Source organism: Peromyscus maniculatus, chromosome 1, assembly GCF_049852395.1.
Source record: "Peromyscus maniculatus bairdii isolate BWxNUB_F1_BW_parent chromosome 1, HU_Pman_BW_mat_3.1, whole genome shotgun sequence".
Lineage (NCBI taxonomy): Eukaryota > Metazoa > Chordata > Mammalia > Rodentia > Cricetidae > Peromyscus > Peromyscus maniculatus.
This window is the reverse complement of record NC_134852.1, coordinates 112,179,030-112,196,435: the sequence shown is the minus strand read 5'-3', so window position 1 is coordinate 112,196,435 and position 17,406 is coordinate 112,179,030. Positions and strand designations below refer to the sequence as shown.

At 52.9% G+C, this 17,406-nt stretch overlaps 1 protein-coding gene across 8 annotated transcripts in view; it reads right to left on the bottom strand.

Moving 5' to 3' along the window:
* The window catches only part of Arap1 (ArfGAP with RhoGAP domain, ankyrin repeat and PH domain 1), a 63,618-nt gene that overhangs the window by 32,558 nt on the left and 13,654 nt on the right, over window positions 1-17,406 (bottom strand). For 5 of the 8 annotated variants that reach the window (XR_013043626.1, XR_013043627.1, XM_016000679.3 and 2 more), the window contains exons 2-3: window positions 10,952-11,029; window positions 5,124-5,669 (exon numbers count right to left, since the gene is read on the bottom strand). Coding sequence is in view for 4 of the 8 variants with exons in the window: in XM_016000679.3 (XP_015856165.1) it covers window positions 5,124-5,632 (509 nt within the window). In the remaining 4 variants the exon portion in view is untranslated. Of the gene's footprint in view, window positions 1-1,082; window positions 1,552-5,123; window positions 5,670-10,951; window positions 11,030-16,835; window positions 16,977-17,406 lie in introns of those variants that run through there. The other 3 variants (XM_076548376.1, XM_076548403.1, XM_042279432.2) reach the window with 3 other exon arrangements.

The window sequence follows — 17,406 nt, the reverse complement described above, 5'->3', positions numbered from 1 at the left end:
CAGGGGCTCCCCTTGCTAAGCACCACTGTGGGCCAGGCCTCTGCTGGGGCTTTCTACATGGAATGACCACAAACCAATTCCCTTGTGCTTAAAACACACTTCTCCCTCCAGGACACCCACCCAAACATTCCCCCCCCCCCTTTAGTTCACACAGCCCACTCGGCCTTCCACACACGGTCCCTGTCTGACTCGTGTGGAGCTCCCTCACAGACCAGTCCTGCTGTGGTGGACAGGAGGCAGGCAGCATCTACACACCATCCTGCTCTCCGCACCTCCTGGGTCTAGTCCTACTTTCCCCTTGAGGACAAGAAGAACAGGTCAGCCCCTGGGGAGCTTTCTGACAGTTCCAGGACCCTCCCCCACCACTTCTGGGGCCCAGTCCAAAGTAGAAGCCATTCTGTGCCCCTAGTGACCCGAAGGGTGCTGGGTTCATTGGGGATTTCTCGTAACTGGAAAGAGGGAAGGTCAACCTCATAATCAACATGTACCTACCAATTAAAAACCCTGGCAAGCAGGGAAGGACCCACACAAATGAAATGCCAGTCCTCGGCAGGGAGAGCCCTGTCACCTCGGGCTGGGGCTAAGAGGTTTAGACACACAGCAAGCAGTCTTGAGTCTGACAGTGCACAGGCCCACCTAAATCTCCCCAAGGGAACTTCTTGATGGTGCAGGGAACTGGAAATTAATGACAGAATAGAAGGGGTGGGCACCAGAGGCCCAGAGAGCGGAGACTCCTCTTACACACACACACACACACACACACACACACACACACACACACACACACACACACGACCACAATCGGTGTGGCGGTCTGGACAAAGGACCAGAAAACAGGTACTGGAGTCCCTAGTAGATCCAGGAGAGGCTGACAGGGAGGCACTGACCTGAAAACCCAGAGAAAAGAGGAGGGGGAGGAGTGTTAGAAAAAAAACCCGGAGCAGTGGAGAAAGTAAAAGAAAACTCTGAGCAAACCAAGGGGCACCAGAGCACGCTGGGAAAGCAGCTCAGAGTGGCAGCCAAAGAGGGACGCCCAGCCCTCCCACCTGCCCAACCTCCTGGCAGGGCTGCACCTCACTCACCCTCAGAGGCCTGCTGAATCCTGGGCCTAAGATCTCCTGAGGCTCCAGCCAGGTGGATCGGAGCCTGCCAAGGCGGCCTGGGTCTGCCCCTGGAAGCCTGTGTGGGCCGGGCCTGGTCTTGAGTCCCTAATGCTGCCAGCTGTGCCTAAGTCCTGCTCCCTCCCAGGTGTGAGCCCCAGGCATGCCTCTGCACACCTGTAGGTGGTGTCTCTGAAGGTGTGTGGATCACTTCTCCAAGTGTGTGTGTGTGGTTCTGAATATACTCATAAATCTGTTGAGAGAGAGTGTGAGCGTGTGTGTGTGTGTGTGTGTGTGTGTGTGTGTGTGTGTGTGTGTGTGTGTCCGTCCGTCCGTCCGTCCAGCCGTAGTCTTTGCTTCCTGCTCTCCGCCTCTCCTATCCCCACCCCCTTCAGCCTGGGCCAACACACTTCCTGAAAACGCTAAGAGAGAGAAAAGTCACCCATAATTCCCTGGGGCAGATACTTCCTCCCCACCCCTTGGGCCACACCAGTACCGTCTAAACTAAAATGGGGTATTTAGCCCCATCTGTTGGTCCCCTGAGGTCTCACAGGGTGAATGTCCAGGAAACCCTGATTCTAGCTAGCCCTTATGGTGGATTTCCCAGTCCCCACCCATTGAAGGACACCCAAAGAGGCTGCAAAACAGGCTCTCCAGAGGGATCGGTTTCTGCCCTAGCAACAGGTGATCAGGCCCAGAAAGGCCAACGATTGGCTAGGCTGCAAGGCATTCACAGCACAGAAGGATAACCTTCCAAGGTATGACTCCAGCCTGGTAGCTGCCCACTCTGGGCAAATACTTCCTTCCCCCCAAATATCTCAAGGCATCCAAGTCCCAGAGGAGGAAGCCGAGACCCACAGAGAGTTGGAAGGGGCTGTGTGGAGTGCCTCTGGGACCCTTGATCAGAAGCGATTCCTCTATGACCCCTGAAAAGCAAGTTCGGAGGGTTTATCTCTGACACCTGAAGCTGAGTGGACAGGGACAAGGCCAGGAGGCAGGATCTGAACGCTGGCTCCCCTCCAGGGCGGGGTATCTTTGAGCCCCAGACCCCCTCAGCCAGTTCATGGCTACAGGCTGAAATGCCAGACTGTATCACAGACTCGGAGGTGATGTGGGGTCTTCCCATGCCACGTGTAAGCCTGGCTCTGGAAGCCCTCAACCTGGCCGGGCAGAAAGCTCCATCCTTGCTTGGTTTCTGGTTTGCTTACACCTTTGTCTGTGGCCTTGGATCCTATCAGCTTCTTACTTTTTCCATCAGCTCCTCTGAAGGTGTCTCCTTCCCACCACAGGTGGTATGACATGGATTAGGGCAAAGGATTGAAGTGATAAGCTCAGGGCCCTTTAGATCCACGGCCAGTACGGGCTGAGGTCTGCTCACTTCATCTCCAGGCACCCAAGCTCAGCACCTGCAGCACCTGCAGCATGAAAGCTCCTGGCGGCACTGACCTTTCACCCCCATGACATGTACAAAGGGCCTATTAGATCCCCAACCCTGCCAGAGGAGTCAACAGTGAAGGAAACTGACAGCGATCCCAGGGCTCTAGGAGAGCTGACTTTCTAAGAGCTCAGGCTCTTGGCAGCATATGCACACACATATGTGCACAGTGACTCACACTTGCCAGTACACAAACAATACATGTGCCAACTCACTTACCCAAACAGCATCTGCACGCTATTAATAATGCAGCCCGGCACGGCAACCCCCACAGCAGCAGTAGCCGTGGGCACATGTGTGTGTCTATTCAGCCCTGATGAGCTCACACACGCAGGGCCTATCACCACTGAAACTGCACAGATCCTGTACCTATTAGGATCAAGCATGGCTACCCGCAGATCCAGCACAAATATGCAAGTACACAGACATGTTAACCACCCCGACAGCTGGCCTAATGTGCATATGTATACCTATGCATGCAGTGTACAGAAAGGCAAACAGGCAAAATACCCACACACACATAAAAAAAATGAATAAGTAAACAACTAAAGAATTTGTATATCCATGAGCTGAGGACTGCAGATGCCCATGATTCCTAATGCTACATCCCCAGGGCATAGGACGCCAGGACTGGCACCACTCTGCCCTGAGCAATGGTCCCAAACTCTGGGGATCAAAGAAGGTTCTTGGTAACCTATGGTTCCACATCCATAGATCCAATAAACTGCCAACTAAAATATGTGAAGCAAATCCACATCTATTTGAGAACATGTAGATTTTTCTCCTTGTCCCCATTCCCTAACCAATCCAGTACGAGAGTTCTCTGCACAGCATTTACGGTATATTTGCACTGTGAGTGATGTCAAGGTGACCTGCAGTAAAGGAATGGGGCTGGGGACATGGGTCAGCGGTAGAGCGCTTGCTGAGCATGTGCATGGCCCTGAGTTCGATCCCTAAAGCACAGAAGAACAAAGAACAAAACAAAGCAAAAAGCATAGAGAATGCACACAGGTTCCTTGCAAGTACTACACCATTTTGTGACCCTCCCACCCCATGCCTACTGAGGGGCCAGATGTTTTACTGAGGGACTTTAATTTCCCCATATGTGGCCAAGCCTTTATGTTCAGACAGTAGCTCTGAGATTGGGACCTTGTCTCCTGGGGCCCTGGGCTGTGGATATGGTCTTTATTCTACCCTGCAAGCTCCCCGAACAGATATAAGTGTCAGGAGAACCCCGTAAGGAAGGCCCAGATAGTTCAGATAGGGTACCAGGTCCCGAGGGCGGAGGGCAGGAGCCCATCCTTGCTTTTCCTGATTTGCTTACACGTTGGTCTATAGCCTAAAATCCTAGCCCATCTGAATTCTTTCCATCGGCCTCTTCTGAAGACCTCTCCCTTCCTAAAACATCTCCAGAGGGTGACCCTGGTTGGGGAGAAGGAAGGAGAGAAGGGATGTGGAATGGTGAGTTTAGGGTACTCTAAATTCCAACAATTCTGAATCGGCCATGGCCCTCTCTCAAATAAATGTTTCTCCTGCGTGCGGGAGAATGGCCACTGGAGGGGGCAGTAGCACCAAGAACCATGAATCTCCAGCCCACGGAATCTCTAATTTCCATCCATTAAAACTCAGAACCTCAGACCTGGCTTGGTCCAGAAGGTCCGCTGACTCAATGCTCCTCTCCAGACTTGCCCCACAGGACTGCCCACCCTGCAATGAGTTTCTGCATGGACCCAGCTAGTCCCTCCCTCCATGCCCTAAGTCTCACTTACCCAGCTTGAAATCAGAACACAATCCCCACCCTCCATAGAAGGCTTGCTGAAGGGATCAACAGGATCCCCCAACACTGTCCAGCAGTGAGAAGCACAAGAGACCTCTCTCAGCAGATCCCTTCAAGAAAATCCAGCGGAATGTCAGAATGCCATTACTCCCAAACATACAGCTGCCCTGTCTTTAGAGGCTTCTCCACTGGCACGGAGCAAAGAGCTGGAAGGAAGAATAAGTGGGATGTCCACGGAAAGAGGAAAAAGCTCAGGAAAACATGGAGGAGAGGAGCCAGGGAGAGGAGAAGGAATTCTGAAGAGGAGGGAAAGCAAGCAGGCAGAGGCTCAGAGAGGCCCTGGGATTTGGTGAGATTTGTCGAGCACAGCCTGGGTGGGGGGAGTAGTATGGCAGACAGAAGCACCCCCACCCCACACCTGAGCCCTCATCCCAGCACACATCACCTCCTAGTGCAAGGGTACACCCTGATCCCCCACAGTATCTCACAGACCAGGTGCTCCAGCGAACTCAGACGCCGCCCAAACTTTCTTCTGTTACTGGGCCAACCTCCGTGATGGTGGCACCACCCATTTGTTGGGATAGACACCTGGGGGCCCAGTGTGGCTCCCCTACCCTCTCTGCATATGTCCAGGTAGCCCGGGCCATCCTCGGGCCCACACCTCACCCCACTCGGCCCTGCCTGCCCTAACCCTGGCCCAGCTCCCTACGCTCTAAGCTTGTGTCCTCATCAGCAGTCAGAGTCATTCCTCCAGCCTGGCTCCTTCTGCACTCTAGGACCTTCCACGCACCAGCAGGGATGTAGCGCTCACCTGGTCTGCGGGTAGGGGGGTCCAGTGCGAGGAGGTACAGGAGGAACACTTGGTTCTAAGGAGTGTCGCTTGGCAGGCAGCGGGGGCAGCACAGGGTCCGCAGAAGCTGTGGATGGGGGAGTGAAGCAGGCAGGTGCGAGACAGCTCCTTCGGGGTGGAATAGGCGGGGCCGCAGGTGGCCCCTCATCCTCTGCCGGCGTGGGCGGCGGTTCAGGTGGAGTGACGGGCGCAGGCGGTGAACGGAAGATGTGTCGCTTCATGGGCACAGGCCGCGGGGCAGGGCGAGGCGCGGGGGCGGGGGGTGCATGGGCACGGAGCAGACCAGCCAGGATTCGGCGGCGGTGGCCAGGGAGGTGCATGCCCATGTCCAACAGGATGGTATCACTGAGGCCTTGGCATTCGGTGGCCCACACCAGTCCATGCTGCTCAAAGAGGGCTGTGTACTGCTCCAGGTGCAGCGCCCGAAGCCACTCAGCTACCGACAGAGCGGCATCGCTGCTTTCTGCCATGGCTTCTGGCAGCAGAGGCCCAGGGCCAGGCTCAGACCTGAAATAAGAGGTCATGGGTGAGGGGCACGGCAAACCAGCAGCCATGGCCAGCAATGTCCCTCTGTGAGTATTCATGACGTGCCTGAACATCATAATTTCAAATACAGAATTCTGAAAAGTCAAAATCTAAAGCCCCAAATCCCAGAAACTGCAATCCTTAAAAGATGAAAAGCCTTGAATGCTGAAATCCGAAAGCCCCAGACCCCCCTCATGCCATGAACTCAAACTCTATTCTTTTATTCTTGGTGTTTTGAGACAGGGTTTCACCTTGTGCCTCTTTGGCTCTGGCCTTGGGTCCTAAACTCACTATATAGCCCAGGATAGCCTGAAACTTAAATTAACCCTCCTGTCTCAGCTTTCTGAGCACTGGGATTACTGGTATGCACCATATCCAATTTGAGTTTTATTCTTGCACATCCACACTGTGCCCATACACTAGGCCTGACTAAATACCCTGGTTTTCCGCCTCTGAGGGTGCCTGTGAGCCTAGCATCTAGTTCAAGGTTCCTTAGCATATCATATCCTCTACAGCCATCATACCCCCAACCTACAGGTTCAGCTACTGCTCTGAGACTGGAAAATGGCATGGTTGGTGCTGGACAAGACACTCCATCCCCATTGTCTCTTCAAGACTACAGGGCCCAATCCCTCTGAGGCACTCCACACACACACACACACACACACACACACACACACACACACACCCCGGGGAGGACCAGGTTTGGAGGCTCAGTGAGCACGTGGGGTCATAGGGCACCACGGCTGCTCTCAGCATGCTCCATCTCTGTCCATCTCCCTGAAGAAAAGCTCCTGAGGGGGAAAAGCCCACATCACACAGCCTCCTGGCCTCTGTGCAGTCCCCTCCCCTGCCACCAAAGCAGAGAGAGAATTCATTTGTTCATGCATTCATCCATCCATTTGTTCATTGACTCAGTCATCAAAACAGCCTGGCACTGGACAATTGGAACCACACTCACACACACACACACACACACAAACCCCAAGATGGCACTGGACAATGGGAACCCACACACACACACACACACACCAAGATGGCACAGGACAATGGGAACACACACACACACACACACACACTGAGATGGCACTGGACAATGGGAACACACACACACACACACACCAAGATGGCATTGGACAATGGGACCCCCCCCCACACACCAAGATGGCACAGGACAATGGGAACCCCCCCACACACACACACCAAGATGGCACAGGACAATGGGAACCCCACACACACATACCAAAATGGCACTGGACAACGGGAACCCCCCCACACACACATATCAAGAACTCAGGAGCCTCTGAGCTGCTGAGAGTCCAAGGAAGAGCGGAAGAGACGACTAACCGATCCAAAGGGCACAGCCACCTGGTCACCCACAGCACAGAAGAGGAGACAGTAACATTCAGCACAAAATTCCAATTACAGGGGCTGGAGACATGGCTCAGAGGTTACCAACAACCATGTTGGATGGCTTACAACCACCTGTAACTCTATTCCAGGGGACCCAGTGTCCTTTTCTGGCCTCTGAAGGCACCTGCATACATGTGGTGCACATACCAATAACCAGGAACACACACATACAGACATAAATACAAATAAAGCTTTGAAAACAATTCCCATTGCAGTCAGGAACAGGACAGAGATATCCACCTCATTATTGTGTTTATTATCTGCATTGCTCTGAGAGTTCTAGGCATCACAGATAAGAAAGAGGTTTGAAAATATAAATCAGGCCGGGCAGTGGCCGCCTCACGCCTTTGATCCCAAGTGCTCAAGAGGCAGAGGCAGGCAGATCTCTGAGTTTGAGGCCAGCCTAATCTACAAGGACAGCCAGGACTACACAGAGAGAAACCCTGTCTTCAAAAAACCAATATATAGGCCAGGCGGTGGTGGCGCACGCCTTTAATCCCAGCACTTGGGAGGCAGAGCCAGGCGGATCTTTGTGAGTTCGAGGCCAGCCTGGTCTACAGATCAAGATCCAAGAAAGGTGCAAAGCTACACAGAGAAACCCTGTCTCGAAAAACCAAAACAAACAAACAAAAAAAACCCCAATATATATATATATATATATAAAATACATCAGGACAGATAAACTATCCATAGTTACCGATTTGAGTTTTGAGATGGGCGTCTACCTGAGACACTGTTATTAACACTCACAGAAGTGTTCAGTACAATCACTGGGTTCCAAGTTAGCACAATAGAAAACCCTATGTCTGTGCAGAAACCAGGTAGGAACCGGGATGCAATACTCACAAGAGTCTCACAGAACAGAAGAAACAAGAACGAACACAAGAAGCATACACACCTTGGCGTGGTGACACAGCCGGAGGCCGGGGTGCTGGGCTGATCCCCATCAAGGAGGGGAAGACAGTGAGGGACAGAAGGTCCCAGCAAGGGTTAAAAACTTCCTCACACAAGATGGCGCGCTGGTAGAAAAACCACACGTGACTAAAAGTCTGAGGTGTTACTGAGGGATTTTTTTTTTTTTTTTTTTAAAAAGGCCTGGATGTGGGGCTGGAGAGCTCACTGGGTGACTAAGAGAACTGGCCGCTCTTCCAAAGACCCCAGGTTTAATTCCCAGCCCCGACAGGGTGGCTCACAGTGGTCTGTAACTCCAGTCCCTGAGGAGCCGACATCTTTTTCTGGACTCTTTAAGCACCAGGCACATGAAAAGGGGGAGGGAGAAAGAGAGAGAGAACAAGTGGGCACACGAGTGTGAGCACATTTTTCAGTTTTTTATCAACTTGACACAAGCTAGAGTCACTGAGAAGAGGGATGTCAATTGAGGAACTGCCTCCATCAGATTGGCCTGTGGGCAAGTCTGCGGGACATTTTCTGGACGGACGATTGAGGTGAGTGGGCCCAGGCCACTGGGAGCAGTGCCACTCCAGAGCAGGTGCTGCTGGGTCCTATTAGAAAGCAGGCTGAGCAAACCATGGGGGACAAGCCGGGAAGCAGCCCCCCCCCCCCATGGCCTCTGCATCAGCTCCTGCCTCCAGGCTGTTGCCTTGAGTTCCTGCCCTGACTTCCCTTCATGATGTAAGCTGTCAGATAAAACAAACCCTTTCTTTCCCAAGTTGCTCTTGGTCACGGTGTTTATCACAGCCACAGACACCAAGAGCGAGAAGCGGGTGGGGGTGGGGGATAATCTGAACAGAGACGTTCCGAGGAAGGAAAACACAGACAGTCTTTAAACACAGGTCAAGGAACTCAACAGAACACAGAAGCAGAACCCTGCCTTCCGTCCATCACACTGCCAACACAAACAACCTGAAAGTACACACAGTGGTCATGGGGCAGGGCGCCTCCTCCCTGATGGCAGGGGTGCCTTCAGGGAGCACAATGTCACAGTCACTAGGAGAGCCCCTCGGCCGCTGCCCTTTGACCTAGCGACTCCGGGTCAAAACACAAATACAGGCACTTGTCCTGCAGGGTGACTGGCACCCATCCAAAGCAGCGTCTATAAATGGTTATCACCTACCAAACCGTGTGGATTACAGAGGGTGGAAATAACCGAAATGTCCGTCCGTTGGGAAATGGATGACTAAATTATGGGGTAGTCATGCAACAGACAACACAGTGGCTGTGAAAAGGAGGAAGGTCCTTCTACACTGCCACGAACGACCCTGTTACAGGAGCAAGAAAATGTCCAGAACAGGATTGTAACATTCTGCCTTTTCCAAACAAGGAAAGCCAGCAACAGTCACGGTAAGTTGAGTGCCAGGATGAGTGTGGCACTTAGTTAGACGTGTCTCCACAGAGACAGGAGGCAAGGCCACACCAGAGATCTCCTCAAATGAAGGAAGCTAAGGGCTGAGGGGTCATGAGGGAACAGGGTCAGAAACACAGCTCGCAGGGCCTAAAGCTTGTGTCATTTGGACGATCTTTTGGGGGAAAAGAACACAAGAATGTCTTATTTTTGAAAAATTAACTAACTGTATAACCTTGCACATACATTGCTCAGCCCCCTCCCCCTCCTCCACTCTACCTTCCGAATCCTAGAATGGCCTTGAACACAAAACTTCAGCCACCCTGGAAAACTACTTTGGTGTGGAAGAAGATGATTCATTTTATGTACTCTGTCACCTAATGTTCAGTTATGTGAGTTTTAAAAGAAAAAGTCACTCAATAGAAAGACATAAACAAATGCCCTTGGAGTTCTTGGGTACAGCGGCCCTCAACAGCATAACAGTATAAAGAAGTGACGCCTTCTGGGGCTGAACTAGAACCTGGAAGCAATTTCCAAACTGAAAGTAGGCTAGGCTCTAAAGCTTATATAAACTGATGTTAAAGATGTATATTCCCAGCACTTGGGAGGCAGAGGCAGGAAGATCTCTGTGAGTTCAAGGCCAGCCTGGTCTACAAAGTGAGTTCCAGGACAGCCAGGGCTACGCAGAGAAACCCTGTCTCAAAAACCAACCAAACAAACCAAAAGATGTATGTTCAATCAGAAAAGCAAGGTGCAGAGCATCATTATATAAACATCTGGGCTAAAGAAAAACAAAAGCAAAAGGAACAAAAAACATGAACACACATCCAAGCAGACAAACAAGAAGCTTCATTAGTGGATACACGGCAGCTGGGGAGACAGGATCCTTCCAGATCCTTCCTTTTGATTCTGTGCCACAAACCCCACAAAACGGACTCTATTTCAAGAGATCGTGGGGCACAGTGGATAACGGTGTGCGTTCAATCCCTAGGGTGGAAGGCACAAGCGACTCCTGCAAGGTGTCCTCTGACCTCCGTATCCACGCTGCCGCACCAGAGCGTGTGTGCGCACAGGCACACACACACACTGACTCACACAAACAAAATAAGCATTTAAAAGCCGGGAGATGGTGGCGCACGCCTTTAATCCCAGCACTCAGCAAGCAGAGGCAGGCAGATCTCTGTGAGTTCAAGACCAGCCTGGTCTACCAAGTGAGTTACAGGACAGCCAGGGCTACACAGAGAAACCCTGTCCCCCTACGCCCCCCCCCAAAAAAAATCAAATTAAAGGAGGAGGGCTATGATCATCATTAAGAGCACTCAGGAACGAGAAAGATCAAAACTCAACGAGCAAGGAGGAACACCAATCAGGTGGCACCCAGCAAGCCAGCCTGGAGCCTGGTCCCCTCCTCTCAGAGCCCTTGGGGAGGCTTTACCGAGTTCTCAGGCTTCATCTCCTGCCCACAAATTCAGCTCCCCAAACAGATTATAAAACCCCAGGTTTCAGCCCCTATGAAACTTCCGCCTCAGGACCCCAGCTCCCCACTTACCGGCCACCACGTTCTCCCGGGCCTCTGGAGAGGTTGTTCCTATTCCCAAAGGCTCCTCATGGTGTTCCGAGGTGGACGCTGCAGGGAAAGAGGTGTGGGAGAAAATTCCTGAGGGAAGTGATGCCAGGAGGAGGAGAGAGAGGAAGGGGAAAGGGAGAGGAGAAGGGTGGGGCAAACCAAAGGCAGAGGAAGAGAAAGAGAGAGAGACAGGGAGGAGGTGAAGAGAGAGAGAGAGAGAGAGAGAGAGAGAGAGAGAGAGAGAGAGAGAGAGAGAGAGAGAGAGAGAGAGAGAGAGAGAGCAGGCAGAGAGAGGGTTCCAGGGTACCAGGACGCTGCCACGGAGCCAGACCCCAGAAAGTCCTTCCAGGAGAGGGTGTGGGTTGGAATGGTGAGGTACCACGAGAGGTGAGACATGCAGTTACTAAGGGGCTCGGGGTCACTGGCTCCCTGGTTGGGGACCCCCCAGTGGTAGAACTCCTACAGGGGAGTCTTGCTAAGAGACTGCACCAGGGAGGGAGGCATGGGGTGGGGGTGATGGGGCAAGGCGGGGAGGATGTGCTCCAAGATGCTTTCCTGACAGGAGGGCTGGGGACACAAGACTCTCCACGAATCTGGGGACCGGGGAACAGGCCGAGACAGAGGTGGGGCACAACGAGGACAAGGACATGAGATTAGAAGGGCTGAGGAAAATGAGCCAGGAGGGGATTCCCAGGGGAGGAGAGAACAGGCTAGCCTCAGAAGGCCCAGGCTCTACGAGGTGGGGGTCGTGAGCACAGTGGACTACACAGACCCCCGCTCCCTGGGGCCCAAAGCCAAGTCAGGGCAGCAGTGTCTTAGTAACTGCTGGGCTCTGCACGATGGCTCTGGGAGCGCTCTTGAGCATTTATTTACAGTAAGTGACCCTACAACTGTCGCTGCTGAGAACAGAGTCAGGTGTGATGATGATGCACATCTGGATCCCAGGACTTGGGAGGCTGAGGCAGGAGAACTGCTGTAAACAGAGGGCCACCTTGGACAACAAGGCAAGTACCAGGCCAGCCTGGGCTACATAGTTAGACCCTGTCTAAAAAATCAAGCAAAATAACACCTCCCACAAAAAAAAAAAAAAAAAGCATGGTGCTTTATGTGGGTGTTTGTGTGAGAGCAAGGCCTCTGCGGGTGCTGGTATAAGTGCATGTGGTGGTGTGTGAAGGTCAGGGGTCAATCTCAAGGATCACTCCTCAAGAGCCATCTACCTTGTTTTCTGAGACAAGGTCTCTCTCTCACTAATTAGGCTATATTGGCTAGCCAGGGCCCCAGGGGATCCTTCTGTACTGTGTCTCTGCCCCCCTCCCCACCCCACCCCCAGCCAAGTGTACTGGAGCTTCCTGGTAAATAGGAATGGAACCCAGGTCCTCATGCTTATCTGGCACTTTATAGACAGCTGTCTCCCCAGGGCTGGGACTTTAAAGTGAGCATTGTTAAGATAAAATTTTAAAGATTGTATTTATTTTCCATGTATAGGTATTTTGCATGCATATATATTTGTGCACCTTATGCCTGCAATGCCAAAGGAGGCAAGAAGTGTCAGATCTCCTGAGACTGAAGTCAGACAGTTGTGAGTCATTATGTGGGTGCTTAGAATCAAATCTGGGTCCTCTGGAACAGGAACCAGTGCTCTTAATCGATGAGCCGTCTCTCTAGCCTCTAAAACAAATGTTAAGTAACTGGTACCCTGGGTAAAAATGTGGACCTGAACGGCAGACCTCTCAAATGATGGCTTTAAAAAGACAAACAGTGGCTAGCTGGGTGGTGATGGTACATGCCTTTAATCCCAGCACTCGGGGAGCAGAGGTAAGCGGATCTCTGTGAGTTCGAGGCCAGCCTGGTCTATAGAGCGAGTTCTAGGACAGACACCAAAACTACACAGAGAAACCCTGTCTCAAAAGACAACAAAGAAAAAAGACAAACAGGGCAGGATGGTGGTGGTGGTGGCACACACTTTTAATCCCAGCACTTGGGAGGCAGAGGCAGGTGGATCTCTGAGTTCTAGGCCAGCCTGGGCTACAGAGTGAATTCCAGGACAGCCAGGGCTACATAGAGAAACCTTATCTCAAAAAAAAAAAAAGGCGAACAGCATGCCTCTGCCTAGCGTCTCTACCCTTCAATTCATTTATCCCTCACCATAACCTGTAAGGACAAATAACCCTCTAACAACCCTCTAGAGATTCTGAAATGAAAACAAAAGTACAAAGAGGCAGAGTGACTTTCCAAAGTCACAGAGCCAGGAAAGCGCCATCTCAACGTATCTAGGCCTGCCCTGGCCACTGCAGTAGCTGGCACAGCCATACGTGGCTTTGAACATTTGAAATACGACCCCCAGAGCGAGGAGCACTGAATTCTGAATATATGGGATTTTGAAGAGAGTGAAAGAGAAAAAGAATGAAAAATATCTCAATGTCTTGCTATTGATTATATGATGAATAATAATATTGGGGCTACTTGGGTTTAAAACACTACTAAAGCCACGTGAAGCCAGGAATGGTAGCACACACCTAGAATCCCAGCACATGGGAACGAGAGTGGGGAGGATCAAGAATTCACTAGCTTTGGGTACACAGTGAGTCTGAAGCCAGCCTGGGCTACAGAACAACCTGACTGTGATGGTGGTGGTGGTGGTGGTGGTGGTGGTGGTGGTGGTGGTGGTGGTGGTGGTGGTGGTGGTGATGCCATTTAAAAATTTAAATAAATTTAAATAGATGACTCAGCTGTTAAGAGCACTTGTTGCTCTTACAGAGGACCTGGATTCAGTTTCCAGCACCCAAATGGTGGCTCACAACCACCTGTCAGCTCCTGTTCCAGGGAACTCCACGCCCTGGTCTTCTGGTCTCCTCAGGCACCAGGCACACAAGTAATACACGTACATACATGCCGGCAAAACACTCATATTCAAAAAATAAAAATGTTAAAATCCATTGCTCGTATTTGTTTTGTTTAGCATTTGGGATCAAACCCAGGACCTTGCACATGCTAGGCAAGGCCTCTACCACTGAGGCTCCTGAGTGCTGGGCTGACAGAAGTGTGCCAATATGCCTACTCTTTCTCTCATGCATGTGTGTGATGGTGTGAGTGCATGCACATGTGTGAGCATGTAAACATGCATACCATGATGACGCATGTGTTGAGATCAGAGGGCAGCCCTGGGCATGTGTCCTTACCTACCACCTTAAGACAGCCTCTCATTGTTCCCCACTATACGAGGCTAGCAGCTTAGCCCACTTCCACCACTCTCCACACACTCCTGGAGACTCTCCTGTCTCAACCTCCCATCCTCTGGTGGAGCATGGCAGCACACATAAACTACTGCATCCAGATTTGTTTGTTTGTTTACTGTACTTGTGTGCACACGCACACATGCATGTGTGCATGTACATACTCAGAGAACAACTTTCAAGAGTCTTCTCTCCTTCCACCATGTGCCACCTGAATTCAGGATGCCAGACCAGGGGGCAGGAACCTTGACTCACTGAGCCATGTCACCAGCCCACGTCACCAGCTTTTTACCTGTGTTCTGCAGATCTCAATTCAAGGCATCAGACTTGCACAGCGAGCATTTGAATCATGGAACCATAGTCCCAACCTGCTCTTGCACTGTCTATTGGTCAAGGCAGCTCTCCACCCTCAGCCATCCTCTCCACCCTCATCCTCAGCCATGCTCTCCACCCTCAGCCATGCTCTCCACCCTCTCCATCCTCAGCCATGCTCTCCATCCTCAGCCATGCTCTCCACCCTCTCCATCCTCAGCCATGCTCTCCATGCTCTCCATCCTCAGCCATGCTCTCCATCCTCAGCCATGCTCTCCATCCTCAGCCACGCTCTCCATCCTCTCCATCCTCAGCCATGTTCTCCACCCTCAGCCATGCTCTCCACCCTCATCCTCAGCCATGCTCTCCATCCTCAGCCATGCTCTCCATCCTCTCCATCCTCAGCCATGCTCTCCATCCTCAGCCATGCTCTCCATCCTCAGCCATGCTCTCCATCCTCAGCCATGCTCTCCACCCTCAGCCATGCTCTCCACCCTCTCCATCCTCAGCCATGCTCTCCATCCTCAGCCATGCTCTCCATCCTCAGCCATGCTCTCCATCCTCTCCATCCTCAGCCATGCTCTCCACCCTCATCCTCAGCCATGCTCTCCATCCTCAGCCATGCTCTCCATCCTCAGCCATCCTCTCCACTCTTCTCTTAGCCATGCTGCTTGCTGCTTCTCAAAAGTGCTGCCTAAGCAAAGGTCAAGAGTACCTACTGAGGTCAGCTGACTGAGGAATGGTGATGGTCAAACTCATTGCTGGACAGGCTAGGGCTGGGAAACAGGAACCGACTGCTCTCCCTGAGAAGAGTCTGGCCTCTCTCAAGTTCCTATTCCTGCACTAAAGGGCACTGGCCAAGGTCAGAGACCTGGGGACTGGGTGCTGATAGCCTTGTGGACAGTGCTATTCAAGGAGCTGGAAGCATAACCCAGAAGCCTCTAGGAACCTCAAGCGGAACACTGCCACCCGGGAAACCACAGCCTGGGGCCCTCCCTCACCAGGCTAGGTCAGGGTGGCTTCCCCGAGGTGGCACCAAAACATCATCTGCCTCTGTGGCAGAGTTCTTCAGCACCCAGCCCTCCCCTGCTCTGCTCTGCCTCTCTGGGAACCAGAGCCCCTGCTGAGGAGGCATCATCATACACCAACAGCACCACCACAGGTGAGGGGTCCCCCCCACAGCCCTAGACACTGCCAGACCTGCACAGCCGCCCCACCCCACAGCCCCAGACCCAGCCAGGCCTGCACAGCCGCCCCACCCCACAGCCCTAGACCCAGCCAGGCCAGCACTGCCCCCCCACACCCCCAGACCCAGCCAGGCCAGCACTGCCCTCCCCACCCAACACCCCCAGACCCAGCCAGGCCAGCACTGCCCCCCCACCCCACACCCCTAGACCCAGCCAGGCCAGCACAGCCGCCCCACACCACACCCCTAGACCCAGCCAGGCCAGCACAGCCGCCCCACACCACCTTTGCCCTTCTCATCAGTATCTCACTAGGCCTGGCACCTGCCACAGCTGATGGGTCTCTCTGTGCCCCGAGGGCTCCTCAAGCCTGTCATGTGCTGCAGTCGGGCCCTGCCACTTATGGATGAAGAAACAAACACCACAGAGAGGAAGTGACTTGCCCAAATGCTCAGTGACATACCTCAAGCTCCGTCCCCATCCACGACTCGTGTCATTTCCTATACCAGCCCAAGCCTGAAATAGGGGAGCCCCCCAAACAGGCGGCTGACAATGAGTATGTCAACCACGCTGGCCCCCTCCAAGCCACCTCCTCCAGAAAGTCCTCCCGAACTGCCCCTTGGCCACCATGCTTCTGCCTGCTCTCCGTGGTTGCTCTGAGGGTCCGCCTGTATGCGCCTTCAGCGTCTTCTGTGATGGCCCGAGTCTGCCCGTCTTCCCAACCCCACCATCCATAGTGGAGTTCAGGGAAATTAGTCCCACTTCAGAAGAAAGAATTGTCTGAAATCTTTAATCCTTGCCAGCCAGTCCTTCCTCAGATCTGGCTTGACTCCCTCTTGCTGGAGCCAAAGCTTTCACCCTTTTAATGACCTTATCCGCGCAATCCCAAGGCGGAGTTTGAACTCATTGTCCATTTCTGGCCCCTCTTAACATCTCTTGCTGGGTGTGCCTACCCAGTACTGACTAGTGACACCCGACTTCACCAACCCAGCAAGGTAGCTCACAGCCTTTTCCTCTCCCAAATGCCACTGTCATCCCAGCCCCTCCCAGATTCCCATCTCTGTCCCCTTAGACCTTACAGTGACCCCAAGACCTGGGATTTCTACCCCACGTCGTATGGGTAAGGTGGACACTTACCCAAGTCCCCTGCTGGAGCCCACACAGCCTTTGGAGAACGGGCTGCCTCTGTGAGGCAAGCAGGAAGGCTTCCAGAGCCCTCCTACCCTGGGCCTCGCCGGGTGGAGACAGGAAGGACACAGTTCCATGCAAAGGGAACCGAATGTACAGGGCCCAGGGAGCCTACAGAAGAGGACCGAGGACGCTGCGGGCGAGACAGTCCAGGGGGGGATGAAGAGAGGCACCCCAGAGGCCTGCTGGCCCTGTGGGTGTGGTCCTCTCTGAAGGCCTCCTCTTGTCTTCTTTGCATTCGGATTTGCAAGAGTGACTCAGACAGCCAGGGCAACCTTAAGGTCCTGGCCCCTCCCACTCCAAGCTCTGGAGGCCTATGGCCCAGTGACCTGCCTTGTGTTATCTCCTTACATAGGACTCTGCTCCAGGTTCAAGGCAAGACCCAGCCCTGGAGAGAGGGGAAAGGTAATGCAGCCAGCCCCAGGCCTACCTGTGTGTGGCCCTAGCTCTCCTTCCCTCACTCCCTTGAATAGTCCCACGCTTGCCCCAAGACTCCAGCTCTCCCAAACCATGCCGGTGG